Source organism: Mus musculus, chromosome 2 (assembly GCF_000001635.26).
Source record: "Mus musculus strain C57BL/6J chromosome 2, GRCm38.p6 C57BL/6J".
Taxonomy (NCBI): domain Eukaryota; kingdom Metazoa; phylum Chordata; class Mammalia; order Rodentia; family Muridae; genus Mus; species Mus musculus.
Genome location: NC_000068.7, coordinates 16,071,821 through 16,088,607, shown reverse-complemented (window position 1 = coordinate 16,088,607; position 16,787 = coordinate 16,071,821). Strand labels below are relative to the sequence as shown.

The following is a 16,787-nucleotide window of genomic DNA, read 5'->3' as shown; positions in this document are numbered from 1 at the left end:
CCAAACTAACGAAGCAAGATTCCTGAGACTGCTACAAATAGCTTGTACTTCCTAGATCAAATGGTAAAAATAGTACATCAAAAATATAAGGACATGAAAGTCATAGCTCCTCTGTGGCATTAGAGTGACAGAGAGCTGGAGGTCACTCAAAATGTACAGTCACTGCTGGAAGAAAGGTATTTATTGGTTTGTCTAAGGAACTGGAACATATTATTCAAACATTATTCAATATTATTCAAACAAGTTTCACCAACATGCAGGGATGTAAACAAACACTTTTGGGAAATTATAAAAGAGAATCATTAAGTCTAACAGAATCTATAATGTTACGGTAGAGACAGCAGAGCACTAGAAAAACAAAGAACCAAATCTAGTTCTTTGCTTTTGATATCATTTAAATCTAAAACATTCACACACACACACACACACACACACACACACACACACACACACACAAACACATATACATACAAGCATATACACACATACATACACATGCACACACATAGATGTACAGACATATATACACATACACACAAACGCATATATGCACATCCACATGCACACACATGCACACACACATATACATAATACACACCAAGGGGTTTTATTCATAGTCTGTGAAAACTAGCTTGATTGTCCAGATAAAACCTTCAACTATGAACTGATTATAAGAATTGACCCAGATTAATTGCATCTGAGAATGAAGAAGCTGTAGCAGAATCTCACTGAGGTTAAAAGGGAGCAGAAGTCATCAGGTTTCCATGAGAACATATGAATTCCAAAGCTGGAATGTGAATCGCTTCCACATAGGAAGAGCAGTTTGGAAACAGGAAAGAACAGTAAGGGTTTCAAACTGAAGACAGCACAGGTGCGAATATCAGTCAGTTCCTGATAGAGGCCTCAAAAGAAACTTTATCTGTCCAGTCATTGCTCTTGAATCTTTCTCAGAACTCTGAGAAAATTTGTTGCTGGTGTTTAAGCCAAATAATCTGTATTTGGGTGGATATGGAATGGGGAAATGGATCTGGGAGAAAATGAAGGACAGGGTTAATATAATAAAAATATAACACATGGGATTCTAAAAGAACCTACCAAAAGCAATATCAAATTTAGGTAATTTTAACTATGGCTATATCAATATTATTTGTGTTATGGCATAGAAATATCTGCAGCAAATCAATAGGTACATAGATAAATACAGCCATCTGCATTACTTTGGTTTCTGCTTTAATCAGTAGTTATTTGCTATAGCCTTGAACAAATAAATGTATATATCAAATTACAGAACAATCTTATAATGTGGGTTACATAGAATTAGTAGTGCAGTGAGAAAAAATAGCTGTAAAATACTTTTATTTAATGTTAATATGAAATGAATGCCAGATATTTTTATTAATAAGATTATCAAGAAATATGTGTGTTCTTTATGAAGTTTATCTAATATTTGAGCCAATTACAAGAAGTCACAGAGCCTGGCCAGTACAATCTTGCCAAACATCTTTTATTTGTACTGGTGGGGATTAGATTCAAAGTAGAAAATTCATTTTAATCAGAATAGATGGAAATTTCCAAGTAATCTAATAAAAACACCCACTTCATACAAAGTAATAATAATTACAGCTTTAAAACCCCACGGGAATAAGAAAGAGGAGCTGCAGTTAAGTGTAGCGAAATAAACCACAAATGAAGGTAATGCATGACAAAACAAAAGGCAAACAGAAGCCCAAGAAAATGTCCCATTATCATAAAGAAAGAAGAATCACTATGCACGTAAGAGTCATTGTCTTGAGTCTTGTACTTACCAATATAGCTTTGACATATAAGTGCTGAGACTGATAAATACACCAAGAAACAAAACAAAACGTACAACACCAAGAACAAAAAGAAGAGACTGAGTATAGTTAAATTTGATATGCCTCCATTCCAATAGGCAAAACAATACAATAAAGCAAAAGGGCAGATGAAATGGTTTAATTTATCTGTTTTTGTTACTCATCTATGTACCTATCTATATTAGCAATGCACTAGGTACAATCATCCTTGCATACATTTAAAGACAATGTATGTACATGATATAGATTTAGCATTGATAACATGATTCTGTGAAATCAATGTAGGTATGACAAAGGGTTCAATTAATGGTAGTGAAATAATGGCTGATGTAGAAAAAAAGTGAGATTATAATCTACCACTACTTCTATTCATTAACAAAACTGAAGTAGTTAGCTAAACCCACAGCTCCAATTTATAGAATAATAAATGAGTACATTTTATTCTTCTATAATAAGAAAGGGCTTGGAAATCAAGGCATCAAATTCAGAATCTATAAGGAATATAAAGACTGATAGAGTTCACCAACTAAAACTGTAAAAGTTTCTTTAGCTTCCAATATGTTAAACAGTTCTTTGAAGAAGTCTTACTCAGCCTGGGAACCAGACTTCTAAGCAAAGCTGATTTGGGTTATTTTTCAAGGTGACTTTGTACCTAGTCCATTTATAGTCAGCTATAAGAAATACTTTCTTTTGCAAATTTCCACTTCTATGTCTTACAATGTGAGTTGATTTTAATTTCCAGCAGGATAGCTCTTCAACTGGAGGTCACCTTTTCTCTTTATTACACTGTGAAGGAGAAGTCTTGTGCAGAAGGTCAAATTAGATTAGCTCCCTCCTCTTGAGTGTCAACCTTCACATTTGTGCATTGCCTTCTTGTCTTGTGTAATTTATAACTTAATAGTGTTTTACAGCAATGTTTCTCTCTAAGGTTGTTTTTCTATTATCTACAAGGAAGGATATACAGACTATTCCAGAATTTTTTCTCCACCTCAAGTGTCAATATATCTCTTTGTCGACAAAACCTATACACCAATTTTACCAAACTGTTAATATTGGTCCATCAGTCTTGACATGTGATGGATAACAGGTGTGTGCAGATACATTGATAGATTTATCCTATCTAGTGTCTTTGTTAAAGATCTGTTTAATAAATTAGTCCTTGTTAGGGCTGGAGAAATGGCTCCGTGGTTAAGAGCTCTTCCAGATGTCCTGAGTTTAATTCCCAGAAACCACAACCATCTGTAATGGGATCTGATGCCTCTTCTGGTGTGCCTGATGTACTCATAGACAGAAAATAAATAAATCTTTTAAAAAAGAGTCCACATTAACACATGGGCCATTAATATTATACAAAGGGGATAGCAAATCTATTTTCAAAATGGGGCAATTTGTCAAAAAACAAGCAAACCAGCCAGCAAACAAACAAACAAAACAGTTTGGATGTCCTAGTTAGGGCTGAGGACTTCAGTTATTCATTCTCTGAGCTTTGACCAGTTATGAGTCTGTGTTAGCCTCTATTGATAATATAGAAGATTCTCTGCTGAGGTTTAGAGAGGCACATTAATCTATCGCTATGAGAAGTTATCACAAGTTATTTTAGTATTATATGCTGTTAGCAGAGTAGTAGGTTTGTTTATGGCCGGTCTAGTGTCAGGTTCTTGGCCCTGGTATTATGCTAGGTAGGGGTTCTATATTGTGGAGCTAGCCTTATTTAAATCCAAGCAGAAAGTGTTTAGTTATTTTTGTGATATTTGTGTCACTATTACACCAGTGTGCAAAAATTCCTCCTAAAGCTGAAGGAACATTTTGAAAGATAAAGTGGAAAGACTGTGATAGCAAGAGGTGGTGGATGACTACAAAGAAGAAGTATTTTATGAACAAACCTTGTCAGTTGCCCATATGAATTTACAGTGATTAGGACAGCATCCATAAGACCTATACAAGTTCAAGTCAGATACAATCTCAACATGAAGTGGTGAGTTGTACAAGACATCCCAACCTTACTTGAGGAGCCCTTGGTAACTGAGAGGGAGTAATTTGGTTGGTTTTTTTTTTTTTTTTTTTTTTAGTTTTGTAACTCTCTCATTTTATTTTTGTGTTGAACTTGTTATGAATTTATGAAATGTAAAGATGCTTAGAAAACCATGAGATCAATAATCCCAAGAACCAAAGAAGATAACAGGAGGGTGCAGTTTTCTTCAGCTTCATGCAGTATGTTTGTCTCCCACTCTCTATCTCTCTGTCTCTCTCTCTGTCTCTGCCCCATTCCTTCTTTTTGTTTTCTTTTTACTAGATATCTACATTTCTAATGTTATTCCTTTTCCTGGTTTCCCCCCTGAAAACCTCCTATCCCCTTCCTCCCTCCTCCTGCTCCCCAACCCACCTACTCCAACTTCCTGGCCCTGGAATTCCCCTATACTGGGGCATAGAACCTTCACAGGACCAAGGGCATCTCCTCCCATTGATGACTGACTAGGCCATACTCTACTAAATATGCAGCTGGAGCCATGAGTCCCACCATGTGTACTCTTTGGCTGGTGATTTAGACCCAGGGAGCTCTGGGGGTACTGGTTAGTTCATATTATTGTTCCTCCTATGGGGCTGCAAACCCCTTCAGCTCCTCAAGTACTTTCTCTAGTTACTTCATTTTGTTTTCTTTTTAAATGTGAAACCGCTTGAGGGTCTAAGATGTACCAGTGTATTGTCACATACCTAAGAGTATACATGTAACACTAATTGGACTCCATAGATTAAAAAAAAAGAATGAGATCACAATGTGGGGGCGTATGGAATGGGAGAAAGATCTGGGAGAAAAGGAAAGAGGAGGTTAATATGATCAAAATACAACTCTTGGGATTCTCAAAGAACTAAACAACTAACAATAAAGCACCATAGTTCATTTGAACTATGTCTATTGCAATATTGTGATACAGCATAGCTACAATCTGTAGCGATTGGAAAGGAAGAAGTTTGAGTGTTGTTTTTTGTGGACAACATGACAGGGTAAATAAGTGACCCTAAAAATTTCAGCAGGGAACTCCTACAGCTGATATATACCTTCAGCAAAGTGGATGAATACCAGATTAACTAAAAAAAAGAAGAAGAAGAAGAAGAAGAAGAAGAAGAAGAAGAAGAAGAAGAAGAAGAAGAAGAAGAAGAAGAAGAAGAAGAAGAAACAATCAGTAGCCCTCCTATATACAAATGGCAAAGAGACTGAAAGTGCAGTCAAGGAAACAACACTTTTCACAATAGCCTCAAATACTACAAAATACACATAGGTAACTTTAACCAAGCAAATAAAAGATTTTTCTCAAAGGCCTTTCCTTTATCTAATGAGATGATCATGTGTTTTTTTTTCTTTCAGTTTGTTTATATGGTAGATTATATTGATAAATTTTCATATATTGAACCATCCCTAAATCTTTGGGATGAAGCCAAAAAAAAATGTTGTAGCATATCAAGGTGCATTGATAACTACAGCTTTCTGCATCAATCTTATTTCTGCTTGAATAAGTAAGAATTGATCAATTCGATCAATATTATCTGGGTTTCTTGCAGGTTTGTTTAGAAGGCAGATATCTAAGTATTTTCATCTAATGTATATCACACCATCTGGAGACTTACACATTATTTCTTATTATTACACACTCTCTAGTATTATTTCCCAAAGCCAGCTCTGCTGAGCAGTGCTACACTGCATATCAAAGCAATGACCATCGAGTTCATCATAAGCAGAAATGAAAGAAAACTATTGGATCTGGAAATCAGTTTAGAAGTACTTAAAACATAAACCCCTATTTTGAGGTAAATGGATAGAACTAGGAAATATCATCTTGAGTGAAGTATCCCAGACCCAAAAGGACATGCATGGTATGTACTCACTGATAAGTGGATACTAGCCAAAAAAACACAGAATACCTAGGATACTACCCACAGACAATAAAAAGTTTAACAAGCAGAAAGGACCAAGTGAGAATGCTTAAATCCCTCTTTGAGAGGGGAAGAAAATAATCACAGGAGGCAGGGGCAGACAGGACCTGGATGGGAGAGGGAATCAGGAGGTTAATAGTGGAACAGGATCCCTTATGGGGGCGGGGCAGGAAAGATGCCCATAGAGCCAGGAGAATGAATGGAAATATGCAGCATCTGGGGTGGGGTGGGGTGGCGTGGGGCGGGGTAGGAGAATAGGGGACTCTCTAGATTGTGCCAGAGACCTGGAAGGTGAGAGACTCTCAGGACTCAATGGGGGTGACCTTAGCCAAAATACCCAAAAATGAGGAGAGGGAGCTCTAAGAATCTGATAGACAGAGTAGTAGATAGACAGAGACTCAAGTTGAGGGACAGGGCTACCAATCCAGAGTCAACATTTCTGATCTAGAAATCTTCCTGTGTAAAAGAATTGCAGGGACAAAAAAATGGCGAAGAGACTAAAGGAAAGGTGTTCCAATGACCAGCTCAACTTGGGATCCATCTTATGGGGGGGGGGGGGACCAAGGCCGGACACTATTACTGATGCTATGATGAGCTTACAAACAGGAGCCTTGTGTGGCTGTCTTCTGAGAGGCCCTATTAGCAGCTGACTGAGATCAATGCTGATGTAGATAATTGACACCTAATTATTGGACTGAAGTCCTGACCACTATGGTTGAATTAATGGAAGGAGTGAAGAAGCTGAAGAGGAGAGTGACATCATAGGAAGACCAGAAGTTTCACTAACCTGGATGCCAGGGAGCTCTTAAAGACTGAACCGCCCAAATGCAAATCAAAACAACCCTGATACTCCACCTCATACCAGTCAGAATGGCTAAGATAAAAAATTCAGGTGACAGCAGATGCTGGCTAGGATGTGGAGAAAGAGGAACACTCCTCCATTGTTGGTGGGATTGCAAGCTTGTACAACCCCTCTGGAAATCAGTCTGGCAGTTCCTCAGAAAATTGGACATAGTACTACCGGAGGATCCTGCAATACCTCTCCTGGGCATATATCCAGATGTTCCAACTGGTAAGAAAGACACATGCTCCACTATGTTCATAGCAGCCTTATTTATAATAGCCAGAAGCTGGAAAGAACCCAGATGTCCTTCAACAGAGGAATGGATACAGAAAATGTGGTACATTTACACAATGGAGTACTACTCAGCTATTAAAAAGAATGAATTTATGAAATTCATAGGCAAATGGATGGACCTGGAGGGTATCATCCTGAATGAGGTAACCCAATCACAAAAGAACTCTCACATGACATGTACTTACTGATAAGTGGATATTAGCCCAGAAACTTAGAATACCCAAGATACAAGATACAATTTGCAAAACACATGAAACTCAAGAAGAAATAAGACCAAAGTGTGGACACTTTGCCCCTTGTTAGAATTGGGAACAAAACACCCATGGAAGGAGTTACAGAGACAAAGTTTGGAGCTGAGATGAAAGGATGGACCATCTAGAGACTGCCATACCGGGGATCCATCCCATAATCAGCCTCCAAAGCATGACACCATTGCATACAACAGCAATATTTTGCTGAAAGGACCCTGATATAGCTGTCTCTTGTGAGGCTATGCCTGGGCCTGGCAAACACAAAAATGAATGCTCACAGTCAGCTATTGGATGGAACACAGGGCCCCCAATGGAGGAACTAGAGAAAGTACCCAAGAAGCTAAAGGGTTCTGCAACCCTATAGGTGCAACAATAATACAAACTGACCAGTAACCCCGGAGCTCATGTCTCTAGCTGCATATGTATCAGAAGATGGCCTGATAGGCCATCTTTGGGAAGAGAGGCCCCTTGGTCTTGCAAACTTTATATGCCTCAGTACAGGGGAATGCCAGGGCCAAGAAGTGGGAGTGGGTGGGTAGGGGAGTTGGGAGGGAGGGTCTGGGGGACTTTTGGGATAGCATTTAAAATGTAAATGAAGAAATACCTAATAAAAATATTAAAAAAAAAAACCAGACTGAACCACCCACCAGACAGCATACATAAGCTACTCTGAGATCACCCCCAATCCCCAGTCCCCACCCCCGCACATATATAGCAAAGGACTGCCTGGACTGGCTTCAGTGGAAGAAGATGTGCTTAATCCTAGTGAGACTTGAAGCCCCAGAGAAGGGGGAACCCTGGTAGGGCAGGGGCACCCTCCCAAAGGCAAGGGGAAAGAGGAATGGGATGAGGAACTGTGGGAGGGGGAACCAGGAGGGGAAGCAACTGCTAGAATGTAATTAAATAAAATAATAATAATAAACTCCTAAATAGCAAGTGATAGCAACTCCTGACAATGTTCATAATAATACAACATTTAATCTCATCAAAAATAGCAATAACTAAAAAAATGCAAAGCTCCGTTATATATGTTGCCCTATGTCTATCTTACATAAACTGTTTTCTATTTAATTATTGAATATATATTCTTTTTAGATACAAGTGTATTTTTAACTCTGCATATTTTTCTTTTAGCAGCTTTAATTTGTTTTCTACTCTTTATTTTTCCCACTTCTTTATCCCCTTACATGGAACTTTTTGCAGTAGAAACGATACCTACAAAATAGGTTGGCTTTCCAAGCCCATGGGGAAAGTGGCCCATGGAGCAGCAAATTTGTACAATTACTTTGGAAATTACAGCATGGACTGCACTAAATTCTAACCTAGTACCTGGTTAATATGTGACTATAAATTTACAATGTGTTTCTTCGATTACCAAGAGAACTTTATGCATCATATTTTATTGGGTAATTATTTATATTATCATAGTCTTATATACAGTTGTGGGGAGAGTTGTGAATGGTGGATTAGAAACCCTTCTTGTCACAAAATATCTTAGGGTCTACAGTCATTTGTGTTTAAAAACATATATGAATTGGAATGTGTCTCATCCTTCTCTTATTTGCCATTTTAAAGTTTATAAACCCAGAGAGTATCACATAGAGGAGAGCTCTGCTTGAAGTATCAGACAGTGGACACTTATAGGTCTGACTTTTTCTCTAGGCAGTGATCAGTATGACACCTTAGAAAGTCATGGACAGCAGGTCTCAATTTGATACACAAGACGCCATCATGGCTCTTGTCCTTCAACAACTGATCATATGAAATAACTGAACAAATGAGCTAAATGTGTTGTTTCACAGGAAACTAGGCAGAAAAAAATACATTCATCATCCCTTTTGTGACTTTTGTATGTGATTTATTTGTAGGAATAGCTAATTTATGATTAAATTTTTTATTAAATTTATACCAAATTTGTACTAGAAACTATAATATATCATATACAGAACATGCAAAGCTTTTTCTAAAGAACTATTTGTAGAATATAAAAGTGATTTTTGGAAAACGAGTATGGAAACACTAATTAGGCCATGATAAATGGTCCCTTAATATGAGAGGAGGAAGACATAGAGTGAATAGCAGACAAGAGAGTCACCAGATGTGGGAAAACTAATATTTATCACCCCATTGTTTTATGATACTGAATAGATTCTGGAGGCTTCTTCCCTCTCATTCACCTCATCCATTTATATATATATATAATAGTTAGGGTTAGGGCTAGGGTATATATGTATGTATACATATAGTATTAATTAATAAGAAATTTTCAATAGTTTTTGACATGTAATTGTCACCTGATATTACTTTATTTGATATTATCCTGGTTTTTTTTTTCTCAGTGCCACACACACATATTTTCCTTGAGGGACAAACCATAATCAGAAGTTATGCTTGAAACTTTATATGCCCCAGTACAGGGGAACTCGAGGGCCAAAAAGGGGGAGTGGGTGGGTAGGGGATTGGGGGGGTGGGTATGGGGACCTTTGGGATAGCATTGAAAATGTAAACGAGGAAAATACCTAATTAAAAAAAAAGAGTGAAAAAAAAAAAAAAGGTTATGCTTGAAAATAATCTATTTTCAATTTAAATTATATAAAAATATAATGAATAAAAAGTAAAAGCAAACTCAAAACAACAAAGTAAGAAGTAGACCACAATAGTATCATTTTGCCTAAATGCTTTAATTTGGCAGCATGGATGAAAATAAAGGGTATGCTAAACAAAACTAAGCCAAGCACTAAATGACAAATACCACATGGTCTTATTTGTGTGTGGAAACAAATAAAGTGGATCTCCTAAAAGCATAAAATAAGTAATAGTTAACAGATTGGGCAGGTTAAAGGAAAATGGAGAAAAGGAAGTTGGTCAACAGGTACAAAAACAGGAAGAAAAATTCGAGTGTTATATCATATAATAAGGTGAGACTAGTTGATCAAATCTGATTATGTGTTTCAAAGAAGCCAGAAGAAAGAATCTGTCTCTGAAATAAGAGATTAAAAAAAATTGAAACACTGAATAGGTTAATAACTCTAAATGATTCCTTACACATTATATACATATATGGGACTAGCTCACTGCCCATTGTAAACACAGTTATTACAGATCAATAAAACATGCAAAAGGCAACACTCAGAGTCTTAAGAGATTCATTAGGTGAGTACCACGTAAGAGGTTTCTCAGGAAAGTGAACGTCATCATTAGGAGGAGGAATGAGGGAAGAAGGTTCAGTGAGCAACTGAAACCCCAAGTTTCAGGACTAATAGTGAACATGAGTAAAATCTTTATAATTTTAACAATCATCATAAAAGTAGTCTCCATTGCTTCTTGAAAAGAATATTCACATGCTAAATGAATATTAATTCCACAGTCTTTAATACTAATCGTTTACAACTATGAACTCAACCTTAAAAGCTATTTCAGAATGGCTAGGTAATTATTCCGAAATATGAACATTAGACATCTATGATGCCATCCAGATTTATCAAGTTACCTGTTGTCAGAGAAGGGAGATTTAAGGCGTAACTCAAATATTTTCCATGAGCAATTATAAAACTTTCCATATTACAGAAAATGCAAAAACTAAAATATATTTTATTTTTATTAAATTTATATGGTATGTTTTGATCATATTCTCCATTCCAACTCCCCTCACATTCTCTTCCCTCTCTAAACACCCATCTTCCTGTTCTTTCTCTCTTTCTTAAAAAAGAAAAAAAAAGAAATCAAAACAAACAAAAAACCCAATAAGCCAAAAACATACCAAAGCAAATCAAAACAAAATGAAGTTTTTATTAATTACACAAAATGCTACAAATACTATAAATGTTGAAACTTACCTCTAAATGGCCTTGATTTCATTAGGATGAACTTGTAGAAATCAGAATATTAGTCATTATTAAAGTTTCTATCCTGTGTCCAAATTTCACCTCTATTTTACTGGGATTGCATTTAAAATCTAAACAAGTCCAAGGCTAGAAATCTAAATTACTAAAGCCTAATATGCTCTGGAGAAAGTAATTTGGTTTCCCTTAGGTCTTTTTACTTTTAGCAATATGGTTTAAAAGAAGACCATGTTCATTTTAATTTGAGATTTAAATTTCATGTGTGACTATGTATCTGAAAGATAGAAACTAACATGATTACGTTCATCTATACTAACAGCTAGAAAATATACAATTAGCTAAATGTATGCTGGTATTTTCCTATAATGTCTTGTCTTTATATCAAAGCATGATGATAACTGTATACCCATTTTAACATTCTGATTATTTACCACTTACTATTAGAAGCTACTGAAGGGTTCCTAAGTCATCAAGAGTATTTGTGTTTCTCATGTGTCCTACTCAAAGTCTGGGATAAGCTGCAGTAGTTTGGTGTGTCATCCATACGTTAGCATGAAAGATCATGTTTAATTTTACCCAAATTCATCAACTTTATACATTTTTATTGATTGCTTTGTCTTATCTGATGAATCATATTAAGATGGTGATACAATTTAGACATGGTTTATTTGAAAATAATCTCAATATGCTGGTGAAGAAATGTCCTATTTGCCATTAGTAGATAATGTTTTCCAGAGTACATTGATAGTCCATGTCAAATCAATCATACATTATCTGATCATGGCTTCTGATATAGTCTAACTTATTCCCTTCAAATAAACAGTGCTAATAGCTCTCCTCAATTCATATATTGAATTCTACACATAAAAATTAGGAGGGTTTGGGAGATCAAGGTCATCAGATGAAACCTGATACTCCTGGTTTTTGTACTGGCCATAACCCATCCAGTTGCTTGTTACTCTGAGAAGTTCCAGGCTCACATAAAGAAGGATCCAGGATTAGACAAAGCAGGTCTCTCTTCTACTCTTTCTGTGTATCACACATGTGTCTGCATGTGTAAATTTCGCTCAAATCTCCCTCCTCATGTGGAAACATGCTTTCAAATATATCACATAACTCCAATCCTGTCCTATGCCTTGCATCATCTAAACTAGAAAAAAATTGAAATGCCAAATCAGATAGCAAAAACAGAAAGACCCAAGAAAATTCACTGTATTAATCAACCCCCCACAAGACAGTTCAGAGAAAAAGAAATGTCCTTATTATCCCCACCATCATTATCATCATCATCACCAGCATCATTATCATTATCACCACTACCCTTTATCATGTTGACTGCCAATTCCTCCCCAGACTTCACTGCAGTAGAATTATCTGTAGACTGTCCAGTATACAGAAGAATTCTCTATACTGCTAACCTCTAATTTGAAAAATCATGAATCACTCCACAGCAAGGCTTCATAAATAAGGACTGAAACAAACCTTTGTAATTTAGAGGCTATTTGTAGATGCACAACTAAATACTAGTGGCTATATGGCTGGGTACCCCAAGCAGAGAACTAACCAACTATTCAAAAAAGCATGTTTGGGTGTTTGTTCTGAATGGAGGGAGATGCTGAATCATGTTAGTAAGTAAAGTATGTTTGCTTTCATGAGTAACAGATCATCAGAGAATAGGAAGTCTAATGGAGGATGACTAGGAAGTTACCTTCCTGGAATCTATTACAACCAAAAGCTAATGTCCCAAAATACTCTATATTGTATGTAAAACATATGAAAAAGTCCAAAGGGTCAAGATATTGCACTGACATGTGTGTCCCTCAACTGCTAGAATGGAGTTTCTTGGTTTCTACTGGTTTCCATTTGAAAACATAAAATCTCAAAGAGTCAGGATAAACATGTCATGTTCTTTGCATGTGTTTTGACTTGGTAAGAGACCCTGTCAATTATTATAATTAGTATAGCTTTTCTTTCTTTCTGTTTTGTTTTGTTTTGTTTTGTGTTTTTGTTTTATCTTTCAGACTTTTTGAACTGACTACAAGGTTGGTAACTAATAGGTGGCAGATTTTTGATGTAACATTTTACACTAATTAAGTAATCTTGGAGAGGAGAATTTGCTAAGCATTTTGTGGTCTCAATTTATTTTAAAGCTAGAAGATATGCATACCTCCCACATTAGGTCAACTTTTGAACTAAAATTGATATTTTATACAATGTGTATAAAATATCTCCTGAAAGATAGAAAATAACCAACACCTGTCACCATGTCCTAGGAACAATGAATGTTTGAGTTGAGGCAATAAAACTCATGTGGTCTAAACAATTAACTGCTAGGTCATGACTCCAGAGTCGTGCTTTAATAGACACTTTTGGTTTTCGAGACAGGGTTTCTCTGTGTAGCCCTGGCTGTCCTGGAGCTCACTCTGTAGACCAGGCTGGCCTCAAACTCATAAATCTGCCTGCCTCTGCCTCCCCAGTGCTGGGATTAAAGGCGTGCACCACCACTGCCCGGCTCAGACACTTTTTTAAATGTACAGATAATCTTCTAAATAGTCAAGGCCATAATTGAGTTCAGGTGGCAGACATCAATGAGCTTAGTCTTGACTCAGATGAAGACGAATGAGGGTACTGTATGCCAAAGACCCACAGCCCCAGTAAGAGATGAGCAGTTAATGAGGGTACTTTGGCAGCATGAGTAAAATGGGGTGATTAAACTCACATATTTAATATTCCAATGGTTGCAAATCTATTTTCTTCCATACCTTTAATATCCCCACAATATGGGGATCTACCATGTAGAACCAGAACCGAACAGTACATATTCCAAGGCTTGCTGGAAAAAAGTGAGAGGTAATGATTCTTGCAGTAGATCCTTCTTCAGCTAGAGAAGTGTTGACATACAAGAAATGCCGTCCACTACCTGGAAGATTGAAGAAAAGTTGTGGATTTTAGTGAAATAATGTACTTAATACAGACTGTGTTAAATCAAGCACAAATATCATTATCATCTCAAACACTCTCCTTTCCTCTCTGGCACCCCTAATTATCCAGAATTTATCTCTTACAAGTCATCTCAAAATAGCAGTTAATTCTTCTGAGCAGAAAGGTGGTGCTACAGTCACATGATAGGCAGAGTTCATTTTACACAGGATTCTACCCTGTGCAGATTCTGAAGGTATACTACTATCCTTCATTCTCACTTTCAAGTCATAGCATTTTGGGTTTTGTTTGTTTGTTTGTTTGTTGTTTTTTGAGACAGGGTTTCTCTCTGTAGCTCTGGTTGTCCTGAAACTCACTCTGTAGACCAGGCTGGCCTCGAACAAAGAAATCCACCTGCCTCTGCTTCCCAAGTGCTGGAATTAAAGGCGTGTGCCACCATGCCCGGCAAGTCATAGCATTTTGAATTTTATGAATAGTGGGCATTGGGATATGATTGATATGGGACCTTATTTCAATTACTCTTTCTTCTACACTAGTCAGAGTATTAAGATATGGCCACATTTGCTGCACAGTGTGTTCTACAAATTATTACATATTTTGGTGATGTGTGTTTGTATGTGTGCTTGTTTGTGTAGCAGGGGCTGATTGCCTGTGTAGGCATATGTGAAAGATAAAGGTTGATAATATATGTATTATTCCATCACTTTTTACCTTACTTTTTAACAAAAGGTCTCTTACTAAACCTGGAGTTTGTTCACTGTTTATTTGTCTGCCCAGCAAGCACAAGGGATCCTTATGTCTTCATGACCGTTAGGTTACAAATCCATGCCACTGAGCCTGTTTTTAAGTGGGTGCTAGGGATCTAAACTGCATTTCCTATGATGAGTTCACTCACTGAGTCCTCAGTTATGTTAGATGTTTTCCACTGAGCTATAAATGATGTTTGTGCTCCAAAGATGCATGTTTGTCTGGGTATTCAATATAATTGAAATTGTTTTCTGTTTGACACTGCCAAAACTTATCAATCTACTTTTCTCTTCTGTGTTCCCCCCTCCCCCCCGGGTAGCAGATAAGTTACTTGTATAGTTCCAAACAAATCTAATACTTTTTTTTTCTATTTAATACAGTTTTCCGTGTGGCTTCTCACTATTGAAAGTTCAGCAGCAATGCCCCCCCCCCATTCACTTCTGATAGCAGGACTTCCTGCTTCCTTTAGTTGTTCAAGTAACTTGATGAGAGTGTTTTCAATTTTATTTGTTTTTTCAAATGTATGCTTTAGTTTTATTTCATTTTCTATTAATCATTTTATTTGTTTACATTTCAAATAATATCCCCCTTTTCATTTTCCCCTCTGTAAACCCTTGATCTCATGCTCCCTCCCCTTTGTCTCTATGAGGGTGCTCTTCTATCCACTCATCCACTCCTGCCTCACCTCTCTCATATCCCTCTATGCTGGGGCATCAAGCCTTTATAGGACCAAGGGCCTCCCCTCCCATTGATACCAGATAAGGCCATCCTTTGCTACATCTGTAGCTGGAGCCATGCATCCCTCCATGTATACTTTGGTTGGTGATTCCATCCCTGAAAGTTCTGCATGGTTCAGCTAGTTGATATTGTTTTTCCTATGTAGTTTCAATGCCCTTAAGCTCTTTCAGTACTTAGCTCTTCCATTAGGGTCCCCTGGCTCAGCCTAATAGTTGGATGTGAGTAGTTTTATTTATTTATTACATATATTTCACTAATATCTACTCATACTCAACACTTCCATTTTCTTCATCTGTTGATTTTAAACAGCTTTTAATTTAGACTTGTTGCTGTTTTCTTAAAATGTTCAAACTTTCTTATAACCAATGTATTCAATGAAATACACATTTTGATTATCTGTTCTCTCTTGAATTAAAATATGTCAAGATAATAATTTACCATCCTTGACTCGTGAGCTATTTAGAAGCCATTATTGAATCTGTATAGGAGTTTTGTAATCACATTCCTGTTACATTATAGAGAAAAATGTGGAAAACCTGGGAAAGAATTTTCAATTTTAATCACTGACAGAAATGGGGTTCTTCTCAAGTTAGGTAAACATGTAAAGAAAGGAGAGAATACTTTCAATTTTATGTGAAATATCCATTCTCCCAAAAGGAAGATTGTAGAAAGCATATTGTGTATGGCTTCCATTTCTTTAGATTGCTATGTTTTATGGCCAATGACATTTTTTTTTCATATTATTTTTCTGTGTTACTTCAGAACAGAGGCACACTTATACACTTGGATGAAGTCATCTACAGGTTGGGATGGTTGGTTGTGCTGTTCTGGTTAGTCATACAAAGTCTGATATTCTGCCTGCTGAATCATTCCACTGCTAAACAAGTTTAATTCAAGTCATAATAAAGTCATAAATTTCTCCTTAAATTTCTATCTGGTGAGTGGAACACAGCATCTGCTCCAATCCAATCACGAGGGACCTGAGAATGCATTAACTAAGGAAGCAGATAACCCGGCCTGATCAGGGGCACAAGTCCCTTCCGGTCCACTCCAGCACTGGGGTTCCTTGTGCACAGAGTTTCCGGACACCCCCAAGCTCCTCACAGGACCCTCCATGGGATCTTAAGACCTCTGGTGAGTGGAACACAACTTCTGCCAGGAGGCAGGTTCGAACACCAGATATCTGGGAACCTTCCCTGCAAGAAGAGAGCTTGCCTGCAGAGAATACTCTGAACACTGAAACTAAGGGGAGAGCTAGTCTCCCAGGTCTGCTGATAGAGGCTAACAGAGTCACTTGAGGAACAAGCTCTAACCAGAGACAACTATAACAACTAGCTTCAGAGATTACCAGATGGCGAAAGGAAAA

At 37.1% G+C, this 16,787-nt stretch overlaps 1 protein-coding gene across 1 annotated transcript in view; it reads right to left on the bottom strand.

The window, feature by feature from the left end:
* Positions 1 to 16,787, bottom strand: part of Malrd1 (MAM and LDL receptor class A domain containing 1) — a 729,079-nt gene that overhangs the window by 166,950 nt on the left and 545,342 nt on the right. Inside the window, exon 31 of the mRNA NM_001310455.1 lies at positions 13,759 to 13,916. Within this exon, the coding sequence (NP_001297384.1) occupies positions 13,759 to 13,916 (158 nt within the window). The remainder of the gene's footprint in view (positions 1 to 13,758; positions 13,917 to 16,787) is intronic.